General features: G+C 43.3%; 1 protein-coding gene across 1 annotated transcript; it reads right to left on the bottom strand.

The window, feature by feature from the left end:
* Nucleotides 1–38: 38 nt before the first annotated feature.
* On the bottom strand, nucleotides 39–22,416 carry LOC127387023 (vitellogenin-2-like). Its single transcript, XM_051624885.1, is given in 36 exon segments — nucleotides 39–177; nucleotides 253–302; nucleotides 304–394; nucleotides 1,492–1,651; nucleotides 1,733–1,830; nucleotides 2,299–2,390; nucleotides 3,421–3,607; nucleotides 4,749–4,884; nucleotides 5,605–5,743; nucleotides 7,150–7,292; nucleotides 7,382–7,594; nucleotides 8,081–8,167; nucleotides 8,326–8,373; nucleotides 8,751–9,065; nucleotides 9,324–9,512; nucleotides 9,582–9,815; nucleotides 10,586–10,730; nucleotides 10,932–11,117; nucleotides 11,861–11,954; nucleotides 12,291–12,480; nucleotides 12,573–12,692; nucleotides 13,270–13,371; nucleotides 14,028–14,152; nucleotides 14,575–14,672; nucleotides 14,794–15,011; nucleotides 16,177–16,395; nucleotides 17,390–17,515; nucleotides 18,012–18,177; nucleotides 18,260–18,417; nucleotides 18,526–18,676; nucleotides 19,111–19,259; nucleotides 19,415–19,576; nucleotides 19,722–19,973; nucleotides 21,680–21,831; nucleotides 22,015–22,035; nucleotides 22,366–22,416. Coding segments are annotated over 36 exon segments (5,172 nt in total). The 5' UTR covers nucleotides 22,406–22,416; the 3' UTR covers nucleotides 39–61.
* Nucleotides 22,417–26,050: the final 3,634 nt, after the last annotated feature.

The raw sequence follows: 26,050 nt of genomic DNA, 5'->3' as shown, positions 1-26,050 counted from the left end.
TTATTTGCGGGATCTTTAAGGAGCTAGAGAAGGATCTCCCGCAGGCCGGGCCCGCCGGCGGTCAGGCCGGGCGCGGCTGCTGGTGACAGGAACACGCCGTGTGAGCGGGGACGGAGCTGCCGGCGTCCTCGGCTCCCTGGCCCAGCCGAGTCAGCCCTTCCGGGCTGAGGGTGGAGTCTGTAACAGAGAAGAGAAGAGGGAGGCCGTGTGAGGGGCTGTGAGCAGCGGGGCCCGCAGGCCGGGGGCACTGACCGGCGGGCCGGCAGCGGGAGCCCCCGGCCCGGGGGGCGCAGCCCCGCGCGGCGCAGCGCGGGCTCCGCGGGGCGGCCCCGCTGCCTGCTGCTCCGACCCACCGGCCTCTCGGTTTCGACAAATCTGCGCTGCAGCTTACAGGCTGTAAAACACGAATCCTCTTAAAGCATCTGCAGAATTTACGTGAATAGCTTTTTTTTTCTTGATTCGTAGAATGAGCAACAGCTCAGACCCGTGGGTAAAGCAGGTGGCACAAGCTCCAGGAAACCAAGCTGACACCGCGAGTCATTTTTCTGGCAGTGGCTTGGGCTGCCAGAAAATCAGGCATGTGGGCACAGTCCCAAACACAGAGGCTTGCCAAATAGGATCTAGGTGGGACACAGGTGTCCAAATCAAAAAAAGATTTGGACATCCTTGGTCAACTGACGCTCAACTTCATCCAAACTATGACACCACTTCATTTTTGAGCAGGAGTAGCTCCTAGACATCCATATATCCACTTCTGCACTGTGCCTATCATGACACCCACCTTGCCACGGCTGAGTGGCTTAGTCCTTGAGCATCTGGGATCCAGGCTTTCCTGGACCAGTCCCTCCAGAGGAGCTTAATCCAAGAATACATTCCAAAAAATGCCACCACACACCACAGGGTTGGGTTCCACACAAAATGTGCTGCACCCTGATGTTATCAGAATGTTAGTGGTGTTCTATTTATACAGGATCTGGATGATAACAACCATTCTCAGACTGAAGGTTTCAGATTAAGTTCATCTTAAACCTGATGAAATTGAAGCAGGTATTTCCCATCTCAAATGCCCTCTTAGTTTGATAGCCAGGGCTAGACTTTTTCTGGGACACTAAAAGCCTGAAAATAACAGAATGGAAATAAAGAGTAAAACTGTTAAGGACAACATAAAATGTCTTTTGCCAACAATGAAACTGCCTGCTTTTCATACTACCTTATTATCTTAGGGAGTTTTAAGTGTATAGTTTTATCTGGAACACACAAACTTCAGGTAACTACATGGTGCATAAGAAGTTGATATAAAAATGCATTAAAGCCAGAACTTGAAGTGAATTACCAAACTCAGGAAAACCAGATTTTTTTTAGTCTGTGGCCACTAATAACAAAAATAGTGAAAAATAAGATGATTGTGCTACGATAGTATAAATCATCTATTCATGTGACCAGTCAACTGGTCAAAGGCAATGACATTGATATATGTTAGAATCTTAGTACCTTCAGCACAGGGATCTTCTGAGATGATCCAGGACTGACCAAAGCTCACTGCATCTTTAGCTAGATATCCACTGGGCATTTGATATTCCCTGTCCTTCTCAGCATCATATTTTCCACAAATTCCACATGTTTTTCCAGCCATCCAGAAGGCAACCTGAATCTTTGTGGAAATAAAGAAAATATGCACTGAAATGTATTTCTTCTAAAAATAAAACCACTGAAAATAATAATAAAAATATACCTCAATTCTGTGCCCATCATAATATATTTTATCTATGCCATAATCTGGGGCTTTCAGTGATAAGCCTTCCCTTTCACTGTTGATCAGCAAGCTTGCATCTGGAACAAAAAGCAAGAAGCACAAAGGGATTTCTTTTAAAAGGAAGTAATTGTTTTAGTGTCCAACCTGAACCACTTATTAAATTCCTGGGGACTTAATGCAGGCTCTAATGTATCTTGAAAGAGATGGGGGAAATGAGAAAGACCATGGTGCTCCCTGCCCTGGAGCAAGGGTGGCCATGGCCAGGGGACATCTAGATGCTTGTTCCGTGTGCCTCTGTGATCAGCACAAGGCACCACAGCCCTGCATTAATTGGTTTGCACAAGGATACACAGGATCAGCATCTCTTTTTTCCTTGCTCATCTTTTTTGCCACGTGCTATAAAACCTAACATGAAAGTATTTTAAAATCACCTAATTGTTTCTTAATTTAGGGAAATCTTTATCTTGAGAGGTTTTTGCATGATGACGTCCTCCCCTTCTAAAGATCAGGAAGGATTAAATGAAATATAAAGGTGAGTCTCTTACCAGAGTTAGATGTGTATGGAACATCTGTTGGGGCTTGGACACCATTAATCTTCAACTGGATGAGTCCATTGGAAACATACATGTCAACCTCACTTTAAGTAAAGGAAATAAGTATAAACAAATGCTTCTCCTTCACCTTACTCAGCTGACAATTTCTAGTCCTGGTAGAACCACCTACAGTGGTTCTCTTACAGCTTGAATTGCCTGTGTATTGTAGTATCTTCTTTAGATCAGTGTTTGCTCTAATGAAGAAATACGAAGCTCAAGCACATCAAAAGCCTGTCCATACAGTTGTAGAGAACAGTCGTGAATGATACAGTGACAAGGAGTGTCCTTATCACAAAAGATAGAGTCTGTAAAACAAGCATCTTTCTGTTCTTCCACAAAACAGGTGCTGGGAATCCTTGTTTCTTTCTCTAACATTATGGCACAGTTAGGCACACCATTTTCAGAAATAAATAATTACTTGGGATGAAACCTTACAGATCAAAGCCTATTTATGTGCTTTGAAGAATACTCCCTACAATTATTTTAGTTTGCATAATCCCACACAATTCTGAGTATCAGACTACACTTTTAAAGTAGAACCTGTGATGGCAGATGCGATTGCTCCAAGATGAAACAAAATGTGTCTTAAGTTAATTTAAAATAGATTTAGAACATTATGAACCAACTAAGTGATCAGCTAAGACACTGCCTCTAATCTGGGATAAGTAATTCCCTTTTTAGTTATGTCCACTTCTCAACATCTCTGCTGAGATCATTGTGGGTGTTTATTAGTTCTAATTATTAGCTTAGTGTAGCCTGTCAGACTAATAGTCCCTCTTGGATTTATAGTTTATGTGTCTACTTAATTACTAGGAACTGAAATGAGATGGATAAATGCTAACAAATTAATTAAGAATTTGGAGCAGTAGAGACTTTAGGTTACTGTGAACCTCAGATACATTTCAGAAACACTTCTGAAAGACAAAGCCCCAAATCCCAGTAACACTCCTAGAAATCCTTTGGTTGACATCAGTGATTTTTGCATGAGTACCAGACTGCCCTACCACTCTGGTCTTCATATTTAAAGCATATCCATCTTGACATCTATTTATTCTTAAGTTTGAAATTACTTACTGGCTGGCAAGTCTGACATTTATTGCTGTAAGGTCAGTGGACTCTTGAAGTCTTTTCACCATCACCAGGAATTTCAGTTCTGGACTACAGTCCTGCACCAAGACATGGTAGCAACTTGCAGGCATTGAATAGTTAAATTCAACTCCATTGAAGGTTTTGATCGTGTTTTGGAAAACTGAACAGCGAGCTGAAATGAAAAAGTCAGTCAAAACTAAGTTTTTTATGTAAGTTGGTTACCATATTTTGGATTTGTAACAAAAGCAACAAACAAACAAACATAAACAAACATTTTCTGGTTTTTCCTATTTCCACATAAAGGCAAAATGGTTCCTTCAGATGAAATGCTGCATTTGTAGTAATACAAAAGCAAAACTTTGCCAGTCCCCCAGGCAGGAGCACAACCCAGTCATGATTCAATCATTGTGTGAGAGAAATTCTGCTCACGGCTGGTGCTGGTGAAACTCTCTGTGGCCTTTTTGACCTTTGCAACTGTGTTGTAGTCAAAAGAATTTATCAAATGTTGTTATCAATTCACATCTCATTAACTCTAGAGGAAATTCACTAAAAGCTGCTACCTTTATTGAGTCACAACCAAGACTGGAAACAGCTGGAAGATAGGGAAGAAAAGATGCCACACTAGAGTAAACTTTTCCTTTTTTCACTCTAATGGTATTATGTTGGCAGTCCTGCCAGCTCTGATTGGTAACTATTTTACAACAAATTTAATTCATACAGGCTAGTTTTGGTGTTTACCATAGAAACATGCATAGGTATGATATTAGCCTACTGATGTCCAGCAAAATGTGACTCCTTATCTCAGGATTATATAAATCTTTTCCATTTAAAATTTACCTTAAGAAAGTATAACATGATTAGCTATTAATACAGCATTAGTGAAACAATAATCTCTTCAAAATCAAGTGCAAGGTGAAATTAATTGCTATACTTTTGAAGCTGTTTTAGCTTCTACATAACAGCACAAATCAAGCAGAACACCCTAAATTTTAGGTCACTTAGATGTCCCTCCTATCTTTTGTAGAGGTTTTTTTCTTCACGACCAATCTCTGCAGTGAAGCTGAAGTGGATGCATTTGGGAATGGATGCCTTTGGAGTAATTCTTTGGCATGGAATTAAGTACTTAATAATATGTTTCCTTTTCTTTACATCTTTGCAGCCTCACAGATTTTCATACAGATGAGCTTATTTTTACCTGAAGTTCAAATTATTTTCTAAGTTAATGTAAAATAAGTTCAAGTCATGTCAAAAGTACAAATCATATTTTCAAAATCTGCAGTCAACAATGTTTGTGCAGAGAGGTAGCTGCTGACCTTTAAGGCTTTCAATGATTGAAAGTGTTGCTTGGGAAAAGGTGTTCCAGTCAGGGGATGGCTGTGTTGAAATCGGTGTACCTGGACGTGAAGGGATTGGCAGAGGAAGCCTGATGGCTCTGTCATAAATGGTGAGCTGCAAATCAGTCAGAAAACAAACATGGATGGAAATGCAAAATACAGTGTTGAGGTGAGATACCATTTCCTAGACTGTTAAAAGAGGACAGTGCTGACTGAAAAATAAATTAGAATCTAGATTTAGGTCAGAGCTAAAAATAAATCATGTCCTCTGTCTACACCATGAAATAGAGTTTGACCCATCTGCAATCTATAGAATAGTGGTGCTATAAATGAGATTGGATATTCACCAGTTTGCATCTTTTAGGGGACTTGGTACATAACATTTGCTTACAGTCCAAACAGTTTGCTTACCTGAGATGCACACCCTCTCCTTGCCCATATGTTGAGGGCAGCTATTTGACCATCATGTCTCTCTACAGCCTGGTTTTATTATCTTTTCCAAGGCACAGGAAAACCTATGGTCTTCCTGAAGATTTGTGGAGGAGCAGTCTATATACTAAATTATTGATAATGTGTTATCAATCATCACAAATGTTTTGTAACCTGTTTCTTATTTTTTGTGTTTCCATACCACATGAGAAAGAGAAATGTGCTGTAGGGTGTTTTCACAATGGAACCAACTGTATTAATGTAATGTCCTTCTTGTGGGAGCTTATTTTCTTTTTTAATTAAAAAAAAAAGAGGAAAAAAAAAAGAGAGAGGGCTAAAAAAGCTATTAACCTTCAATTTAGTAAGTACTGTATGCCCCAGGATAAGAGAGAGTGGAAATAGTTACCTCAGGTAACTTGAGGACCACATCACAGGTTCTTGGAGATGTCAGAGCCATAACCAAGGTTGCCTGGTGAGAGGGACCACGCTGCTGCCTTTGGGAATACCCAAGCACATACGCAGCTCCTGGAAGGAATGAGTAGAACCTGGAAAAGGAAGTAAGTGATTAAAATGGTCCATGTGCAAAAATAAATAAATAAATAAATAAAAATAATTTCTTCAGACTAAAATACCCCCCTAAAGCAATATGCATTCTGTGTTAGACACGTTTTGTGTGAGGGTTCAGTAATATGTGGTGTTGTGTATAGGAGGCAGATTTTAACTGTTAATGGCTGAAATGTCTTCACTGTTTCACAGACTGGTTGGTAGGTGATTTGAGAAGAAAAGTATAGCCAACTTTTTTTAAACACATTCAGAGTTAATAACTAGACACTGATTACATAAAAAACTAAAGTTCTAAGAAATAGATGACTTTCTATTCATGTGTCATTCCTGTGATGGTAACATTTAGCAAGGATACTTCACCCACTAAGATTGTCAATTAGTTGACAGAAGGATCTCTATGGTCAGGTTTCCTTACAGGCTCAGGACTGAATTTGATAAAAGTTTCCTTAAAAAAAGGACACAGTCTCAGAGCAGAACAAAGCTGAATTCTATGGCTTTGCTCCAGGATAGTAAACTGGATGGTTTCATCCCCAATAATAAGAGCAGATAACACCACTTCATGTAATTCAATCTAGTATTAAAAATTATCCTCTTCAGCAGTCATTTGTTAACCAAATCACCTGTACTCCTGTAATGTGAAAGCTTGTGTCACATGCATATTTAGATAAGCGAGTTGTTGTATGTCTGTATTTTGGCAGCACTATGAAAAAAGATTAGGCTTTGATATGGATTTATACGTTATTGTGGGCAAACATGTATGAACAGTGAACAAACAAATACCATATGTATATGGATGGACATGTGAACTGGATCAAGCAGTTAAAGCTTTCTTACACTAAATGTCACACAATGTTTGCTATTTAGTGTGCAAAGAGCTTTGTGGGAAGTATTTGTATCACACCTAAGATTCTGTGATTTATATCACCTTCCTCAGAAGCTGGAGGTAAGATGCCTGCATAAGGAAATGACTCTCTCTGTATAGTCAGTAAGAAAAAAGACTCCTTCAGACAACCAAGGCTTCTGCTTTGAGCCTCCATCTACTAGGAAGCATCCGGAGATCAATTTCACAATTACAGTTAAAACCCTACAACAAATAAGTGTTTCAAGTGGTTTTCCTGCAAACTGAAACGCACTATGCTTTGAGGGAATGAATACACAGGAAAAAAAAGAACAGGTGTAATCTAAATATGCATGTGACACAAGCTTTCACATTAAAGGAGTACAAGTGATTCGGTTAACAAATGACTGCTGTCAGTAATCTGACTTTATAATATCATATTGACTAAGGGGAATTTTTCCAGCCCAGAAATTGGAGTACTGAATCTGTAATTACCTGGAACACTGACACAGGTGAAGTTTTTTTCAAAAAATAAAGTAAAAATCTCACCATCTTGCAGTTGTTTGGACTATTGAAGGTACTTTTGGCCACTCCAGCTTCATCTGTATAGCTGGATAAACAGCAAATTGCCCTGTTGCAATCTGAGTAGCAATCTTGTAGTCATGGCAATCTTTACCCCATTTAAGAGAACCCTAGTAGAGCGGAATATATATATTTGTATGAAACACAGAAAGATCATTGTATTTCATTTACTTTTAGCTGATCGTTATTTTAAACTTACCAATACTTTACGGTAATTTATTACTGAAGCATCAGCACAGAGTTTCCATCTACTTGGTCCTGTAATGCTTGAAACAAACATCTGTATCCTGGATCTCCTGGGGTGAGTATCAATGAACAGCACAAGCTGTAATCCCGTTGGCAGCTCGTTTCTGTGGATGGCACGAAGGACTGCAGCTAGGATGGGTGGCTTGCTGTTTCCCAGGAACTTAGCCTGAAGTCAATAGAGAAGGAGTAGAGACCAAAGACATAAAGCATTAAAACCACTATATTAAAGCAACAGATTAAAAGTATTTGTAAAAGAAAAGTTTAATTCAAAAAGAGTGGCAGAGTAAAGTCCTGGACTTTTACAGAGAGCTATGCAATAAAAAATATACCTGAAACCAGTTTCTGATCAAGGAGGTCAGCACTTCTAAAGTGTTCATTTTTATAGTGAATTATTTACAGAGTAACACAAATTTCAATGTATACAGCAATACATTCCAGTTTACTTTAAAAATGTAGCATATACTAAGCAAATATTGCAAAATATTCAATCACTATCCGATGTGCTCACCTTTATGAAACAGGAAATAATTCAGATTCCTCTAGATATGATCTAATATGCTAAATCACCCTATTTTTCCTATTGTGTTATAAACATACAATAACTGGAAATCCAAAGTAAATGTTTTTATTTGTTGTAGATTAAGACACTTACCTGAGACATGGCTCCAGACATGCCTTCATCACTAGCTGAAAAAGAGGAGGAACTGATGCTGTTGTTCAGGACTTCCCTTCCTGGATCCTGCAAAAATGTAGGATCGCTCTGAAGGAAGTTGGTTATTTGAAGTTGTTGCAGAATTAATTTCTTATGGTTTTACTCTCAGAGAACTAAGCTCTAATTGCAGCAAAGCTCATGAGAGCATTTGTGGGCCCTGCTCACAGTATGAGCAATAAACATACCTGTTCATCTGCTGGCTTGAACCAAAGCTGGTAAACAGGTCGATTTGCCTGTGAAAATAGAGAGGGTGTCAAAAGATCTAAGAGAAGGTGAAGAACTGACTTTTGACAAATTAATTAAAAATGTCAGTATGGAGTATGTGGAAATAAAGCAAAACTATTTTTAAAAATATATTTATTTAATTAATTTTAAATTGAAACCTACTGAAATGTGAAACTTCAGAACTGAAATGCATCAGAGAACCAGAAAGTTCAAGAACAAGAAAGAGCTCTGCTAGGTGGTTACCTTGTCCATTCTTCAACAAACAGCCACCTTCAGCAGTCTGTTCTCTCCTTCTTTGTTCCATGCCCTATGGGCACAATTTCCTGATTTCTGGTATAAAACATTGACTACAAGAAATATAAAAATTCCAGCCTGAGTCAATTACCTCTTGTTTGGAATATGCACTGTCCCCAGTGCAGTGTCTGTCTCCAGAGTGGTCCTCTCCACTGCTGCTGCAGACTTTACTGCTGGAAGAGCTGGCACTGCTGCTGCTTCTCCTGCCACTGCTGCTGCCACCCTTCTTCCTAGATTGCCTTGTTTCATCTTTTGTGTGTTCATTTCCAGGTTCTTTAGCGTCAGCAGAGGAAGAAGAGGATGAACTGGAGAGGGTGGTTGCACTGGGCACTGCCCAGAGGTCTGTAACTTCAGCCTTGTCTGTTCTGTGAATCCGTTTCCTGCGGTGCCGTGTTTTATTTGCAACCTCCAAAAATAGTTCAAAGAGTTTTGAATTTGTAGCTTATTCTGTAGCGTTGCTCTGGGTGTCAGACAAACTTCTCACCACAGGCTTTCAAAGAAATTCAACTTCCTGGCCCCACACACTGCAGAAGCTGAACCAGAACTCACCTTCACCAATTACTCCCAGCCTAAATCCCTGCTTTCCCATGCCAGTTTTCCACACTGGAAACTCTTGGCTTCACATACAGAAAAATACACCCTGTCAGATGCTCAGACCTCTTACCTTGAACACATTTTCAATTCCTAGAATCTTCTTCAGTTTAGCTTGAATGTCCTTGTACGGAGATGTCTCACTCTCTTCCTTAGACACTGAGCTTGCTACATCAATTATTTTGGAGGCTGCTTTGGATCCTGCCTGAATCTCCAGCTGTATTTTGTCAATATCAGCGTCTGTATGAGTAAAGACAAGATACTTAAATTCTAGGGTTGTGCTGCTTGAGCAGCATTCACAGAGATTGACAGAAAAGCTTGTTATCATTACTGTACCTGGCTTCAAAACTATTTTGGCTTCAAGGTCTCCAATTAATTTGTGCAGATAGGTATTTGTTAAGAAAGCAGGATTTTGAGACTTTAGGCTGAAACAAGCAGAACATCCCAAGCTCTCAAATTTTCTACAGAAGATGCGTGCATAAAATCTTCCTTTTACACTGTGGTGATGTGCCCCTTCTGAACCTTGTTGGTATCCTTTGGGTAGCACACGAGGAGTATTGCTTTGCTGCATTGAACAAAAATATAGCAAATAAAAGGTATTTTACACACATACACAAATAAAAATCACAGCTCCTAAAATCTTTCCTCCTATTAATAATGAGAATGATGGCAGTCCTGCTTTAGTAAGGAAGCACTGCTTAAAATTGGAGACCCAAGCACTGGAAGCAGTGGCATTTCCACCAAAGTGCTCTGTGGAAGAGGACAGCTCTTCTGCCCAGCCTTTCCCAGTCAGTGTTTCTCACACAAACTTCCCAATGAGAACCTGCAGAGCTCTTCGGAGGGCTGTTTCTCTGCATCAGTTTTGGGCTACTAGCCCTCCTGTTGCAGGTCAACCTATCTGTCCCATGCCAGCCTCAGAAGCTGAAAAGCACATAAGAGATTGGGTTTCTGTAATCCACTGCAGAGGTTACCTCAGCATTTTGGAAGAAAAACCCATAAAACCACATTTTTTACACTGCTCTGGCTTGGAAAGAAAGGGATCTTGTACAAAGGATATAAATTCCACACACCCTTCCCATGACTGTAAAGACAGAGGAAGTCAAAGCAACCCTATCTGCATAGGATTATGGGAGTGAGCAGACTGTCAGTGATCATGTCTTGAGCCCATTGGGATTTACATTAGGCTTGGTTTGGGATATGTTAGGCACCTATTGAATCTTAAAGTTTGTGCCTGGGATCTGGTTAGCTAGCTGCTGCGTTGGGGGTGCTCAGCCCTTCTGTGGAGATGTCTGTTCTCTACCTAGCTGCAGAACAGGTGGTGAGAGGCCTCCTTACCTTCCAGCTGCCAGGTCTTGAAGATCTTTCTGATGACTGAAATGGCTGGTCAGAGATACTTGGTACATAACCTCCAGGGAGAAGCTGGGTTTTCTTTTCAAAGTCTGCTTCTTCCATGTTCCTTGAAATAGCATAAACTTCACTCCTGTGGAGGTGATAAATGGTGTACAAATATCATCTGATTTGGCCTACCTGGCTTTGCTAGTGCAAAGCCAACAATGCTAAGCTTTATGTGACTGCCAAGGTACAGCAGAGCCTAACAAAGAGTTGTATGTTCACGATTTTGTAGCAGGGAGCTTCCCATCAGTAACACACAACAAACAACATGCAACAAGCTCTTCTGTACCTCAGAGCTGCAAGCTCAGCCTCCTGATGGCAGGGAGGGGTTTCAATTTTCAAATTTTTCTCTTTCATATTTATCCTGGCATCAAATTTGATTGTAGTGTTGGCATTGAACTCTGTGTGAAATTCAAGACCACTCTGAAAGTACTGTGTATTAATCCCCATCATTGCTATCAGATGAAAATATGCCCTGAAAGCGAAATAAAGACATGCATAATTACAGATTAATATGCACATATTTACCTTTGAAATGCAAAACCACATTTTCATAGTGTTATTTTTATTGCAAGAGGCACTACTGATGGATAAAGAGATGTATCATGGAAGCTCACGTGCTGCTGGAAAAGGTGAAGGGATTTATCTGATAAACAAAACTAACACGGACCCTCTTACTGCTTTGTCACCAAAATATTGCCTGAGGACAAGCTAATGTCAGAATCTCTTCTAGCTTCAGATCGCGTCTAGTTGTGTATTAACATCATCACTATTGTTATGATAATTATTACTATTATCATTCTTAGTACTATTGTGTTTGCTTTTGCAGATCCAGAAGCATTTTCCTATACTTCTTCAGATCTCCCCAGCCTTGTGCCTGGTGGTGATGCAATTCTGAGTTGAACTTCATATGTTCATATGTAAGCAAATACATCTTGACTGCTTAGTATCTTTAGTCACTGAGCAGGTACAAAAGTGAGTGTTTTTAGCAATGGCAGAACAGCACAGCATGCTGTGGGATACAGTGCACATGGCTATGCTTGTGGGGTCTTAAAGCCTCAGGGGGACTGTGTTTCTTTCTCACAACCTCACTGGTTGTGAGACATCCAGAAATCTGGGTCAAGTAAAACCCCTATATGACACCATGTGATCACTGATCTGTGTCAAATATAAGTATAAATGCTTGTGTGTCTGTGTAAAAACATATGTCGTTTTTACTTTGGGTTGATGTCAGCATGAATATCCACATTGGTTTCCAACAACTGTGAAGGTCTAAAATTGTCAGATAATGGTGGTGACAGATGTATTTCCACTGCAAAAGACAGAGAGGAATTATATGAACAGAGAAGCATTAAACGCTGGAGATACAATATTTTCAATAAGCAGAGTAGTTAACACATGGACAGTGCTTTTACATTTTGAAATACTTTACATCATTATTTAAAGATTTTTACTCCAAATTAGAGTATTGGAGTAGAGGAACACAAATATGCCAATTATTTTCAAACCCTTTGGAGGAAGCTGAACACTCATGTTTCCATATTACAAGAGGATTTTTCAAGATGATAGAGGGATTTAACTTCAACAGAGGGATTTGATCCACTGTTATAGCAGGGCAACTGCTCAGTTTGGCATCTTCCATGCTCACCATCAGCCTCAGCCTGGGCCAGGCTGGCACCACACAGACTGAGCTCCAGTGGCACCCCCACCACTGTGGGGACAATGTGTCGCAGCTCAGCCACCATCAGGGGCAGGGTCCATCGGCCTGAAAAGCCTCGCTGGACTTCTTCCACCACTTTTTTCACCACCTGCTGCCAGTCTGATGATCCAGTTAGACTCTGGAAATAGGTAATTAGGTTAGGAAAGTAGGTAAGAAGAGATGGGGAGGGGAGATTATTCATCATCACAAAGACAACAGCCTTGTCAGTACCATCATGGTCTGCTGCATGGCATCCTTATCAATGTCGGCAAAGGCAATCTCTTGGCCCAGTACTTTGATGTAAGCAGACACCAGAGGGTCTTCAGGAGGTAGTTCTTTCCATCCCAGAAGCTGCAGTGTTAAGGAGAGATGGAGAGAGATAAAAGCAGCAGATGATGTTGCTTCAAATGCAGTAATGAATTAGCAAAGAGTAGATCCCATCTGAGGGATGCTAACTGTGGCTCCTTAGCCAAAAAATAATGGACATCTTACAGGTCTGAACCAAAATGGCCTTTCTTGTGCTGCATAACTGACTTCAGTGGGAGTTTCCCCACGCAAGGATGAGGTAAAGGCTTGGTAATTTCTGCTGCTGTAAGTAGTGGGTGACACCCAAGGACTCATGGACAGTAACCTTGTTCAAGAATCATTTTTAAAGAGAAGAGCAACCACTTACTGTGTTATAACATATGCTTTAAAACACATGAATTTTAGCTACCAGCATCATCATAATCTTTTGTACTGTACATTACGGGCTGACACATGTTGAGTGAAAAGGTGGCACCTGTTGACAGCATAAGTACATCTTTCTGTGGCCAAACAGGATGGCTGACTCCTTTCTCACTGAAACATCAAAGGGCCAGCTGGGTGATGCAACCCCATGCTGACAGCAGCTCTGTGCTGCAGGCACGGAGGGTGTGTAGGGACGTACCGTTTTACCAAGTTCTTTCAGGGTCTTGTATGTGTCATACTCAGAAAAAGGAATATTCTGCTTCCTGATAAGCTCAGTTAGGCTTTGTGACCGGAGAGCCACCTGCAAGAAACAGAGTCAGGAGTTACAGCCCAAGTACAAGGCAGCCCAGGACAACCTCTGCAGCAGCATCACACTCACCAAGGCCGCTCTAAACACACATTCATGAAGCTGTTGCACATATAAGGCTGTGCCTACCTGGCTGATGACTGCAGGCTACAGCTGCAGATGCTGAGGATGTGCTCAGCAAGCTTTGAATTAGTCAGCAGGGATAATTTTAGGGCAGTGCAGAGCTCAGCCCAGGCTGCAAAGCTTGCCTGAGAAGCTGAGTAAATGCCTGCATACTGTTACATGGAATTTCATGCTGCTGTGGCTGCAATTTAATTTCAGATGCTATTTCCCTGTACTTATGCAAAATACTCTTGATGCCATGTGACTTTAGGTAGGCAGATGGATGTTCTGCTGTGTAAGCTTTGCTCTGCTCTCCTAGCTTTTCATGCCTGTACTGAATGTGTTCATTGATGAATGTATGTGTCAAGAAGCCCAAATAAAAGAAGCAGCCTAAGTAAAATCATAATAATTATCTACATTTTCTCTTCCAAACCCACCCTCACAGCCAGGGATTAAGTTAAACATTACATCACAGTCCAAATGGCTTAACAAGTAATACTATCTATAGATGGGTTGCATCTAGCTGGCTGTTTTAATGAGATACTTACCTCAATAATATCCATTGCAGTATTTGCATAATATCCTCTTACTTTTGTGATTATATCAGATGGAAACATGGTGCTGGGACTGTTCATTAGATAAACCCTCCAAATAGCACCAGCCTGATATAAAGCTATCACAGGAATAAAAACACCAGAGATTTTGGTTAGGGTCTCTGAGATGTCTCATGCACATAAGCCACCTCAGGTTCATGCTATAGTAGGTCCCAAAGGGTTCTGCCATGATTCAGTCCCACAGGTTCTCAAGTTTGCAACCTCAGGAGAAGCACTTTTTTCTAGGGCAGAATCAACAGAACAACAGTGACTGAAGAGAGAAGCCTAGATCCATGTGCAGGCACTGCCTTTCCCAGCAGATCCAGAGATTAGCAGAACACTCTCAGGGGGTTTTGCATGTTAGGAGGCTCTTGCACCTTTTCTATTTCAAGAGCACACTAAACTCACAGCCCATGACTGGATCTTGGGTGAAAATCATGGAACACAATAGAGACATTTGGCTACATAGTCTGAAGCAGTGAACAAGGCACCTGGTACTCACAGGAATAATCGCCGACATGGATGACCTTGCTGTAGCGATAGCTCAGCCTGTCAAGTCTGGGGCTCAGTAGTTTAATGGCAATGTTGCAAGCAGTAGATCTGAGTAATAAAGAGTTAAAATCATATGAACATAGTCAACTGTGACCAAATTCTTAGAAAATTGCAAGAAAAAAAATAAATCACCATTTGCTACTAAAAGTGTACTTCTTCCTCTACTTACAGATTATAGAGCTGTGGGATCCTGCCTACTGCCAAAGCCTTCATATGTGAGTATGTGAAACTGGCGACTTGTAGGCTGGGCTCTGTCAGCAGTGAACTGGCCATAGCTGTTACAGTTGGAAGAGCTGGCTTAGCTTCAAAGAGGACAACACAAGCCACCATTCGCACGTTAGGAGCAAGTGTGTTATCCATAAAGACCTGGAGGGAAATCTCCCTTACCTAGAGGAGGAAGATACAACTTGTGAGTACCTTGTGACTTCTAGTGAGATGTGGCTCCTAAACTCTGTGTGTGATCTGCAGTGAACAGAGACTTTAGCATGAGACCTGTCACTGAAAATGAAGTTATTGCTAAGTGCACAGTGAACAGGGCTGGAAGAAACAGCCATTAATAATGGGCCCAGTGTTACTGTGACTAAAGCAACCTCTTTCCCAGGATAGCAGCAAGGACAGGGCAATGACAGGAATTTGTAGTTTGGACAAGAGAAAGACCAATAACTGAGAAAACTGCCCCAAGCTGCTAACGTTACCTGCAGGCTTTATTATTCCTGAACCATTAAGTCAACCCAAATCGTAAGGAATCATGGAATTGTCAGAGTTGGAAGGGATCATCTAATCCAACTCCCCTGCTAAAGCAGGATTGCCCAGAGCACATTACTCAGGACTGCATCCAGGTGGGTCTTGAATGTCTCCAGAGAAGGAGACTCCACACCTCCCTGGGCAGCCTGTTCCAGTGCTCTGTCAGCCTCACTGTAAATAAGTTTTTCCTCATATTTAAATGGAACTTCCTATCTTCCAGCTTGTGCTCATTGCTCCTCATCCTGTCACTGGGAACTAGTGAAGACTCTGGCTCCGTTCTCCTTGCACCCACCCTTTAGATACTTATAGGCACTAAAAAGATCTTCCATCAGCCTTCTCTTCTCCAGGCTAGAGTCCCAGCTCTCTCAGCCTTTCCTCGAAAGGGAGAAGCTCCAATCCCCCAAACATCTTTGTTGCCCTCTGCTGGACTCTCTCTAGTAATTCCCTGTCTCTCTTGAACTGGGGAGCCCAGAACTGGGCCCAGTTCTCCAGATGTGGCCTCACCAGGGCAGATAAAGGGGAAGAATGATCTCTCTTGACCTACTGCCCACACTCTTCCTTATGCAACCCAGGATTCCATTTGCCTTCTTGGCAGCATGGGCACATTGCTGGCTCATGGATAATTTACTGTCTACCAGGACTCCCAGATCCTTCTTCTCAGAACTGCTTTCCAGCAGATGGTACATGGGGTTCTTTCTCCCCAGGTGCAGGACCCTACACTTCCCCTTGTTGAACCTCATTAGGTTTTTCTCTGCCCAGCTCTCCAGCCCATCCTTTTTAAGACATTTGTTTAAATAATTTCAGTTACTTTTGCAGGGTCTTTTCTGGAAATTTTCCTTAGGGCCAACACAGCATCAGCATGAATTCTGTTTGGTAGTGAAGCTGCAGCCGGGAAAAATGTTGGCAAAAACTTCAGGATGCGTTTGATACTGGCTGGCTCTCCTGCATTGCCAATGGCTTTCAGGGCCAAGGCCATGTCTTTTTTATCATTTTTGCTGGTGGCTTCAGCAGCAAGGTCGTGGAGTGGCTGAAAACAGAGCAGACTGTGTTAATCTTAAAAATACAGACTGCCATAGCAAGCAACATAACAACTGGTGCAGAGCCCTGCGTGAAGCTGTTCAGATCTTTCTCCCAGGAAAAATCTCACCGTCATTACCAGAATGCCAAACGTGGAACATACAAGCAAACCCGATCTTCTCAATACACAATATTTTAAATTGTGCCTGAGCCTGAGTGCAGAAGATAATCCTAGGTGGATGCCTGCACCAGAGCAGCCCTGAGCTGGTGCTGGGTTCAGTGGCTCACTGGGGCACCTCCACCAGCCCAGCTGGCCTGCGGTCCCCAGGGTCTTCACAGCTGCACTTGCCCATTTCTCACTTCCTATAGTGATAGCAAGTTTACTTAAACAATTTTGGTGTTCTGAGAAGACAAATTACCCTTCTGGTGGCTTGGCTTTGTTTTGCTCTTTTTGGGAAAATTTAAACTCACGTCAAAACCAGCAGGCCATCTCAGTGCTGTGGTCCTCTGAGTAAGGAGCCAGAGCTGCATAGACTGAGGACAATGTCCTGAGTATTTGACAATATGCAATTACATAGCAGGGCCTCTTTGCAAGTCCTCACCTGTGACATATCTAGACCTTTGCTTATATTAATGCTTTAGTGCCTTTTTAATAGATTTTTAAAGTACACTCTACCTAATGTAGAAGTAGAGAGAAGAATCACAATTGTTTTGCTTTAATCCTCAGTTTGTCATACCCAAACTCAGTTGCAGGTTGTTTATAGAATCCATTATCCCCAAAGGCTTCTACCACTTACATTTGAATTTCTGAGCTGTTAAGATCAGATTTTTCAAAGACATCGGCTCCATGTTTCTTTCTGTCTTTGCAATTGTGCGGGCAATCACAGCTGAGAGTGAGGCACACAAACAGCAAGCTACCTCATTGCCAGCATCATGAGATCTCAATTACAGGCATTAACAAAAATTTCTTCACCTCTTACGAATAAGAAATGAGAGTCACCTACCTGAAGAAGTTCATTTGGACAAAGTGAAGTCTGAGCACAGTATTTATTTACCATGCTACCATATCCCAGGTAAACAATTATTCTGTGCATTGGTGCTTTCTGGATTTGAGGACAGGTCAGAAAAGTCTGCAGAAGAAAAAAGTAGCAGTCTTTAATGTTTCCAGTAATTAGAGCTGGTATTTAGTGAAAATTACATTTGTGAAATAAATAGAAACAATTGCTTTGGGTAATTCCTAAATATTTTCAGAAGTTAAATCAAATGCTAGTTATTCAGCTGCAAGAAAAGTAAATAGACTGACTCCATTTCTACTGTATGTAGTCTAGATTTTGGTTGCATTATAATCTTTTCTTGAGTTTGTCAATTTTTAAAAAATATTTTGGCAAGAAGAAGTCAATAGCAATTTTCTTAGTATTTGTGGGTTTAAAGATCAAATATCAAAGCCATTAAAATATTTTGGCAACAAGTGTTTGGAAACGTTTTCTGAAGTGTTCCCCATTTTGTTAACACCATGCATTTTACAAACTTAAAAGGAAATATGTTGCATATTTCACTTATAATCCTGAGAATTCACCTTTAAAAAGAAGCGAGAGGGAAATAAATAGAAGAATGATCTGTACTCACTGAAGCAACTTCCAAGGTTTGCTTGTTGGGTGTAACATAATGGAAGGCAAGAGGGAGAGTCGCAGCTACTTCCCAGATGCTCAGCTTCTTATCATGGATTTTTTGCTTCAGGAACCTGAATGTGTCCATAGCTCCAGCAGCACAGATGGCACTCAGGAACCAGGGCCTGCCAGGGAGGGAACCACTCATTATTCCCATTCCCCAATATGCCTCTGATTGGAAACCCTGGCTGAAGGGAATACAGATACCTGTAGGGAGGGTTGTTGGCAAACTGTGCCCACAAAGACTCAATTTGATCAAGGGTCACTACACGGAAAAGCCGGACCATTTGTAAGAACTTGGCTGAAGCTTCTTTAGTGGCTCCTTCCTCATTCTTCCGAACTAGTTGCCTCAGTGTTTCTGTTAACTAAGGGAAAAAAACGGACAGTTGGAAGGATTCATGTCTGAAATAATTATGTGATTATCTGCTAACCTTATAAATAATGAAAAAGTATGACAAGTAAGCATCTAATACCTGTAAATCTGTATTTTTAATCCTCATTAGAGGAACTGGCATCTGAAGTAGCTCTCCTGCAAAGTGATAACGAAGACTCCCCTGGTTTTGCAGCCGAGTTTTTGGTGCACTGATGGGAGTCCTTTTAATGTTGACCAAAGACAGTTCTTGTCTTTCAGGGAGAGAAAGAAAAGCATCAGTAGCCTTTGTCCACATTGTGTGTGTGAAGGACACGTACAGAAGTTGGAGCACACTAAGAGATGCCCAGCAGGACTGTTGCATTTACCACAAACAGATTATGCACTTCTCAGTTTATGCATTGCCCAGAGTTATCTGGAAATATCATAGGGCTGGTGAGAGGTGTCATTAGAGTTTACCAAAGTCTTTGAGAGGTTGGACAAATATTTCAGATGGCTCAGCAAAATGCCTAAACGGCAGGACATGGAGCCTGGCTATGCATCCCAAGGGTTGTACAGTGTCTTGGCCCTTTGCAGCCCACAGGCCAGATGCTTCTTGTTAATTCACAAACCAACACTAAATATGTTTTAGGTATCTCCTCCTGGCTCTCATAATCACAGCTACGCTAAGGACATGCATGGCCCCTACCTTGCTTCCATGCCTGCTATCCCGTTGGGTTCATTGAAGGGCGAGATCTGGTACGTCTGCTTGGATGTGACAGATGTCATCAAGGTCCCACTGTCCTCGTACTTCATCTTGTAAGTGAACATTACCATGCCCTTAATGTTTCTGGTTTTCTAGAAGTGCAAAGAGAGCCACTCACAAATATGAATGGGGGGTTGTTGATTGAGCACAGAAGAACCAAACTCCCTCCCAGCATCAGTGCGATGCGCGAGTGTTTGGCAGCGGCTGCCGCCTGCGCAGGGCAGCAAGGGCTCCGTGCTGCTCCTACCGGGGGGCAGGTGGGGCAGGGGCGCACGTACGCCGTGCCCATGTTCTTCACTGCCTTCTCCTGGCAGTCTGTCAAGTCCTTGCTTTTGAATACGGTGGCACGGTTATTCCTGCTGTCATCCTGGATAATGTATCTGGTTTGGCAGATGCCTTCAATCCCAGCCTGTGAATATTTTTTGAACACAATTAACTTTCCACTTGAAACAGCAATAAATTAGGTTAAATTGCCTGGGAAGTGTATGCACAGATGAGTTACTCTGTTACAGTAAAATGAGAATGAAAGTAAAATCAGAATGGAAAAAACAAACCTCCTGTAGATCGTACACATTTTGTGACTTTTTGATGGTTATCTGCATCATGTTCAGAATCCCTCTCACTAGGTTAGTGCATAGGATGGGACAGTCTTCTGGGCTGAAAATACTTCCAACCCTTCCCTCAGTGTATTCAAACTTAAAGGCTTGGCTGAAACACGCCGCAATGGTCTCTGTGAGCCTCGAAGATGGAGTGAAAGGGTCTATGGGCCAGAAGCCATTGTACTCCTCCAGCTTTGGGGACAGAATCTGTGAACAAAATTAGGAAAACATTCATCCTGTTTGCTCAGTTTGAAACAGTGGAATAAGAGGGGAAAACGAGCACTTCCAGTACATGGCTGGACACAAACCACTTGTCCAACACCACAGGAAATGTTTTCCTCCTTGGACGCTTGGGCTAGGAAACATCCTCGAAAATGGTGAAGCTTGCTGGGCGAGTGAAACATTGGCTGTCAACAATTATACAGAAAGGACACTCGACTGTTTTCCCCAGATGACCAGTGTGATCTCCCTTCAGTCTGCAAGGCAGTCAAGCCATTGCCTAAACACATGGGAACTATTTTGGCTGCTCATCCTGGTCCTGCACGTCCCAGAGTGCTGAAGCCTTGGCACAGCTGATGGGAAAGCAGAGACAACTATGGGACGTCACACGGGAGATGGCCCAGCAGGAGCTGACATCTCTTTCTTTGGAAGCAGCTGTGATCATTTTTAGCTTATCAAGCTGTAAAGCCTGCACGCAAGTCCTTGACTGCTACCTAGTGGGCAATGGGTGCCTGCATGCACATATGTATCTAGCTGCATACACACACACACACACACACTGACCTCCCACCCGTTGTATATAAAAGTCCGGGTTCCTGCATAGAAAGAAATGGTGTGGTTTTAGTTCTCTTATTCATTTTAGGCATTTGTCATTAATGCTGCAAGGGTAGCTTGCCTCATTTAAAGTTTTCTCAAAATAAATCCCAGTCAAGACTATCATCTGCAGTTGCTAAAGTTCAGCAGCACTAGCAAGGTTCCACAGAGCCTGCAATTGCGGCAGTGTGTAAAGGTCAATAATTGGTTCCTTCACCCTGTTCCAGTACAGGGCACAGAATTACAGATTGAGTAAACTCCTAGGATGAAACACTAAGTGCCCTCTTACAGCTTTCTCCCCACATGATGTTTTCCAGATCCCTTTTCTGTGGTCTTTGCTTCCATGCTAGTATTTTAAGCTGTTTAATTTCAGCTTTTCAATGAGTAACAGTGCTTCCATATTTGATATCATTATGCCAAGCACAAGCATTACCATTAGAATTCTTCACATTTTAATTAATGCCTAAGTAAAGGATATAAAAAAAGAAAATAATGGAGACAGATGGGACTTTCTTCTAAGATAACTGAATTCTAGCACTGAGCTTTTCTTAGGCTAGGGACCAGATTAAAAACATGGATATTTCATGCTTGAATTCTCATTTTCATACTCAAGCTTAGTAGAACTATCTTAAGGATTTTTCTTTAAAGCAGCTGCCTGCTGTATTTCCACATGGGGATGACCTTAAGGCAGCTTTAGTCCAGGGGGCTCAGATACTGATGGCAGTTGAACTGAAGCAGCCCTGGCTCCCTCCCACAGAGGTGCAGGCTGCAAGGCAGCCCGTGGCACTGTCTGGGTCACTGCTGTAACCCAGAGCAGTCTGGCCACAGCTGCAGACCCTCCAGAAGAGCTCTCCAGCTCTTCTCAGCACAGCTTGGAGGTACAGGGTGCCTGTGCCAGCACCTCTGCCCATGCTGGGGAAATCACCACTGCCTGAGCAGAGCCACTTGGTCTGACACTGGACTTATATGCCATCTCAGCACCTGGAAGGGCCTTAAGATTTTGTGTGGGCTTTGCATTTTTTATAATTTATTTTATCAGCCTAGGGGGGTGAAGTGAAGTTTGGTAGCAGTGGGTCGGTCCCCATGCCCAGGTGATTTACCTGGAGAAGGTGGTAGCTGTGAGACACACGGCTGATCTCCAGCCTGCAGGTCAGCCTCAGCCCTGCCATGGCCAGGCCTCTGCCAGGCAGCCCCTGCAGGATGAAGGTCTCGTAGGCATAGAGGTAGGTCTTGCCAGTATGAAAAACAGGCTCTGTTAAAAGAAAAATTAAGTATCAGAAACACCTCCTTCACGATGACTGTTGTAATGTTACTCACAAGAAGCACCCCAGCAAAGAGGGGTGAGGCTGCTACTGCCAACAAGCCAGTACAAGCAGTTGGCAGTGCAAGGCGGTGGGGAGGGCAGCGTGGGGGCAGTGGGAGGGAGCACACTTACCCAGGTCCTGCTTCTGACCCCCTGTGTGAAAGGAAAGAGGAAGATGTGTGAGGAACTCCCCATCTCTGTGGGCACTTTCCATTTATTACTCATTTACAAACAACCAGTAATGGTCTCCCGGGGTGCACCGCACACCTCTGGGGACACAGAGCCTGCACCAGCCCCACTCGCTAGCTGCTGCTTGCTCTGCCTCCCCCCTGCTGTTAAGCTTAAACACAGAAATCTAATGCTCATAAAAAGGCTTCAGCAAATTAAGCTGTAAATACCCCTGAAAGGCCCTGAGGAGTTTCAGCGTGCTCAGGACTGCAGCTACCATCACAGCTCAGCAGTGCTGGTAAAGCTTCAACTTACCCACGAGGGTGAGCACCAGGGCCAGGATGAGTCCCTTCATGCTAAAAGCAACTGAAGACTGCAGGAGAAAATGTTCAGCTTTTATAGAAGAATTAGTACCAGGCACAGTGAATTTTGTTGAGTTATCAACTTTTTATCAACCCATCTCAAACCCTTTGAGGGAGAGAGGGTCGGGGACAAGGTGCTGGCTGTTAATGCTGAGCCAGAACTATCACTGGCAATTTTGTTCTTACTTCCCCAACTAAGTGCTTTAAAGCACCTTTTAAAACAGGTGCTTAAAAGTATTAAAATATAGTTAAAGCCAAAATATTTTTTTGTGTAAGAAAACCTACTAATGATCCTTACTCATTGGAAACACCTGGTGCTATTGCAGTCCATGCTAACCTTGTGCAGGTTATCCTGACCTGACTGTACAGCACACAGCTTATCTAACTGATAGCACTCCAGCAAGGTTGTGTAAAATCCCCAGGATGCCCTCCTGTGACACTGTTCCAACACCTGCTCTGCTGCCAGCAGGACACACCGTCACCCGCAGCGCTGCTCTCTGGGGACCCAGTGACACAAACCTGCCATCATTCTCACAAAGACCACAGCTAAATACCACTGATGTTCACACTTCGCTCACCCACCTTCTACTACTGGGCTAGCGTGCCAGCCCCTTCCACCAGTGCGATTAGCCACAGGGAGGCTTGTTGGTGGGGACAGCCCCTGCAAAGTGGAATGGGTGAGGATGGCTGCCCTCATGGACACAAACCTCTTGGTTTAAAAAGACTTGCAAAGTCTGGTTCACCCAAATTCATTTCACATCATGCAACCAGGGACAGCATCTTGAACCCACGGTGCAGCCCCCTTCTCTCATCAGTAGGCACTTGTCCTGTCCCCTTAGAAGCAGCCCCATGGGTCTCTCAGGCTGGTCTTACTCCAAGGTTTGGCAAGGTCCTCCCCGGGCCCTGCAGCTGTGATGTGGAGCTGGGCCTGTCTGGGGCTGGGGGAGCCACCCGCACAGCCCGCTGAGGCCTGCACGGGCAGGGCTGCGGCCGCTCCCGGAGCGGCTCAGGCTGCGCCGCGCGGATGCTCCTTGGCCGCCGACCTCCTCCTCGGCAGGCGGGAGCTGAAGCTGCTGCCCAGCTCACTGTGGGAAGGGATGGGCTTCAGTTTCTTGTCAACAGATCAGTGGCTCCTGTCCAAGGCAGCTTAGTTTTCATAATGCTCTTTAGCTGATGTGTTTGGTTTTTTTATAATTGGCAGTTGGAATATAATTTATAATGTCTGACAAGCTGTGGATTCTGTTCCTAGATCAAAGATTACATCTGTAGGATTAAATTATTTTTTTTTTCTTACCTTCAAAATATTTTGTAGTATGGCAAATATTTCACTGCTTTTTTTTTTTACCAGCATTATATCCTGATCCTGTTTGTTTGAATATCTTCCCCGGTAAAACTAATGGCACATGATAGAAAAGCTAAGCCGTTCCCACCGTAAGCAGCACTACTGAGTTGTGTCATGTCTTTGGAGATTTGGTAAATGTAAATGTAGCTAAGGGATCTGAGCATGCAGCTACTGGCAACTGGTAATGGAGGTTTAAAAGCTGATCTATTATGGCATAACTATATGCAGCTACACAGATTTTTTTTTAAAAAAAAAAACCTCACGGGCAATGAGGGTTTGGGGTCAGTGTCAGTTCAAGCAGAAGAGTGCCGCTGTGATGGCAGATTAAGTGCAACAACCTTTATATTTGGTGTCTGGAAATTATAACACTATATTGCTAAAACAGCACACTAGAACAGTGACAGCATAAATTGCAACCTCAATTTAACAAAGCCCTGAGGCTTGTGCAGGTTGTGCCCAGCTGCAATGGCAGGGTCTTCCCAAAGCCTCCATCCCCCCCACCCTCATCCCATCCCACCCCATGCCTTTGGGCAGCAAAAGCTGCATCCCCAGTCACCCTAGCCCTGCATCCCTGGTACCCTTGTGCTGCTGCCACAGGGCAGGATCAACTATGCTTCTGCTCCACATGTAGGCAAAACATAGTGGCAAGGCCTTATTTTTCTAGACAGTATCTCCAGTACATCAAGAATTATTTCAACTCCCAACTTGTCCACCCTCTCCCACCCCCCATATACTCACAGCCTTTTCATGCTTTGTGTTTCTTCAAAGGATATAACCTGAAGAGAAAGAAAAAAAAATTCCTAAAAATAAATTGTGCAATGCCAAATAATTTTGCTGTGCCCAGGATGGGCCCTGGACTGCAGTTCCCTGAGCTGTGCTTGGCTTTCTCCACAATGGCAGTGGGGGAGAGAGAGCCTGGCTGAGGCCTCCCTGCAGCCCTTTGCAGGTGGACACCCCCTGCCCACAGTCCGCTGCAGTCCCACATGTGCTCTGGCTGGGCAATGCTCACCTGTGGGGCTCCTGCCAGGGTGTCACTGCTGAGCTTATCCCACCTCTCAGCTTGAGCATGGGGGTTGGAAAATGCGAGAACCCCCAGAGCTGTGCTCCAGCCTCTGCAGACTGGGAAGAGAGGACCCCCCTGGGGAGCTGGGGGCTTGTGGAGCCCAGCCCTAAGGGTCATGCAAGGCTCTGGCTTCTCCTGGATTTGGCCTCAGGGGTTACCTGGATATTCTCAGTTTCCCATCACTGCTCTGCATGACTTCTGATTGAGCAGCAAACCCACCAACTCATTGCTTCACTACTGCTGCTGGGTAGTGCCCAAGCCCTGCCTGCTGTCAGCTCCCCATCACTTCGCAGTGCAAGGTGCCATTTAAGTCACAGAACATTTATGTCTATATTTCAAACATATTCCTTTTGGTACTAAGGACATTACCTTTCTAAACTCCATACTATTTCCATTGAAATAAGTGCAAAACTCCTGATGACTTAAGCTGCCAACAATCTCATTGACATCAATAGTTGTGTCTGCACCATCTCCTAAAGCAGTCCTCTGAAAAACAAATTCACCCAGCATACATAGTTGGCCTGCAAGGGGCAAGTGGAAAACATCTCCCAGATCTACTGGAATCCTTTGGGCTCCAGCACCCATGGTCCTTGCTGTGCCCACACAGACCTGCAGCTGGTGGGCAGGAGGCAGAGAAGCTCGTGATGGGCGCAGAGGCTGCGGCATCTCACCCAAAGTGCAAAGGTCTAGCTCTGCTTTGGACCCTATGGCAGGTGGTGTATTTGGGTAACTCCACAGTGCCCTCCTCAAAACCGCCTGATTCTCACTAGCTTCTCCACGTGGTGCCTCAGGAACATAACATGTTCTTCACTCCCTCAGAGCAGCCTTGTTCAGTAGCTGAAGGTTCAGGCTTATTCCCTGATCTAGCTGTTCCCTACAGCAGCACTGGCACACCATGACTGCAGAGAACCATGGCTGTGTTGCTGCTGCAGAGGATGCTGCATCTCACAGAGGTGAACGCTTCCTTGCCCAGATGCACAGGGTCCCAGCACCAGGGGAAATAAGCAGGAGCCTGGTACCACAGCTACCAAACCCATAACCTAAGTGGGGCCTGACCCTGACACATGCCTGGTGCACAGAAGAAAGTCACAGACTCAAGAAGTCTATTAAATGGGGGGGGTGGGGGGGTGAGAAGAAGCACCACAGATCTCCTCTTTCCATAACTAGTGAAATAAGGAAGCCTTCACTATTTTTTCCATGCATGGATTTATTACGAAAGCAGGTATTTATGGG

Source organism: Apus apus, chromosome 7, assembly GCF_020740795.1.
Source record: "Apus apus isolate bApuApu2 chromosome 7, bApuApu2.pri.cur, whole genome shotgun sequence".
Taxonomy (NCBI): domain Eukaryota; kingdom Metazoa; phylum Chordata; class Aves; order Apodiformes; family Apodidae; genus Apus; species Apus apus.
Note: the sequence above shows the minus strand (reverse complement) of the source record. Positions and strands in the feature narration are given on the sequence as shown.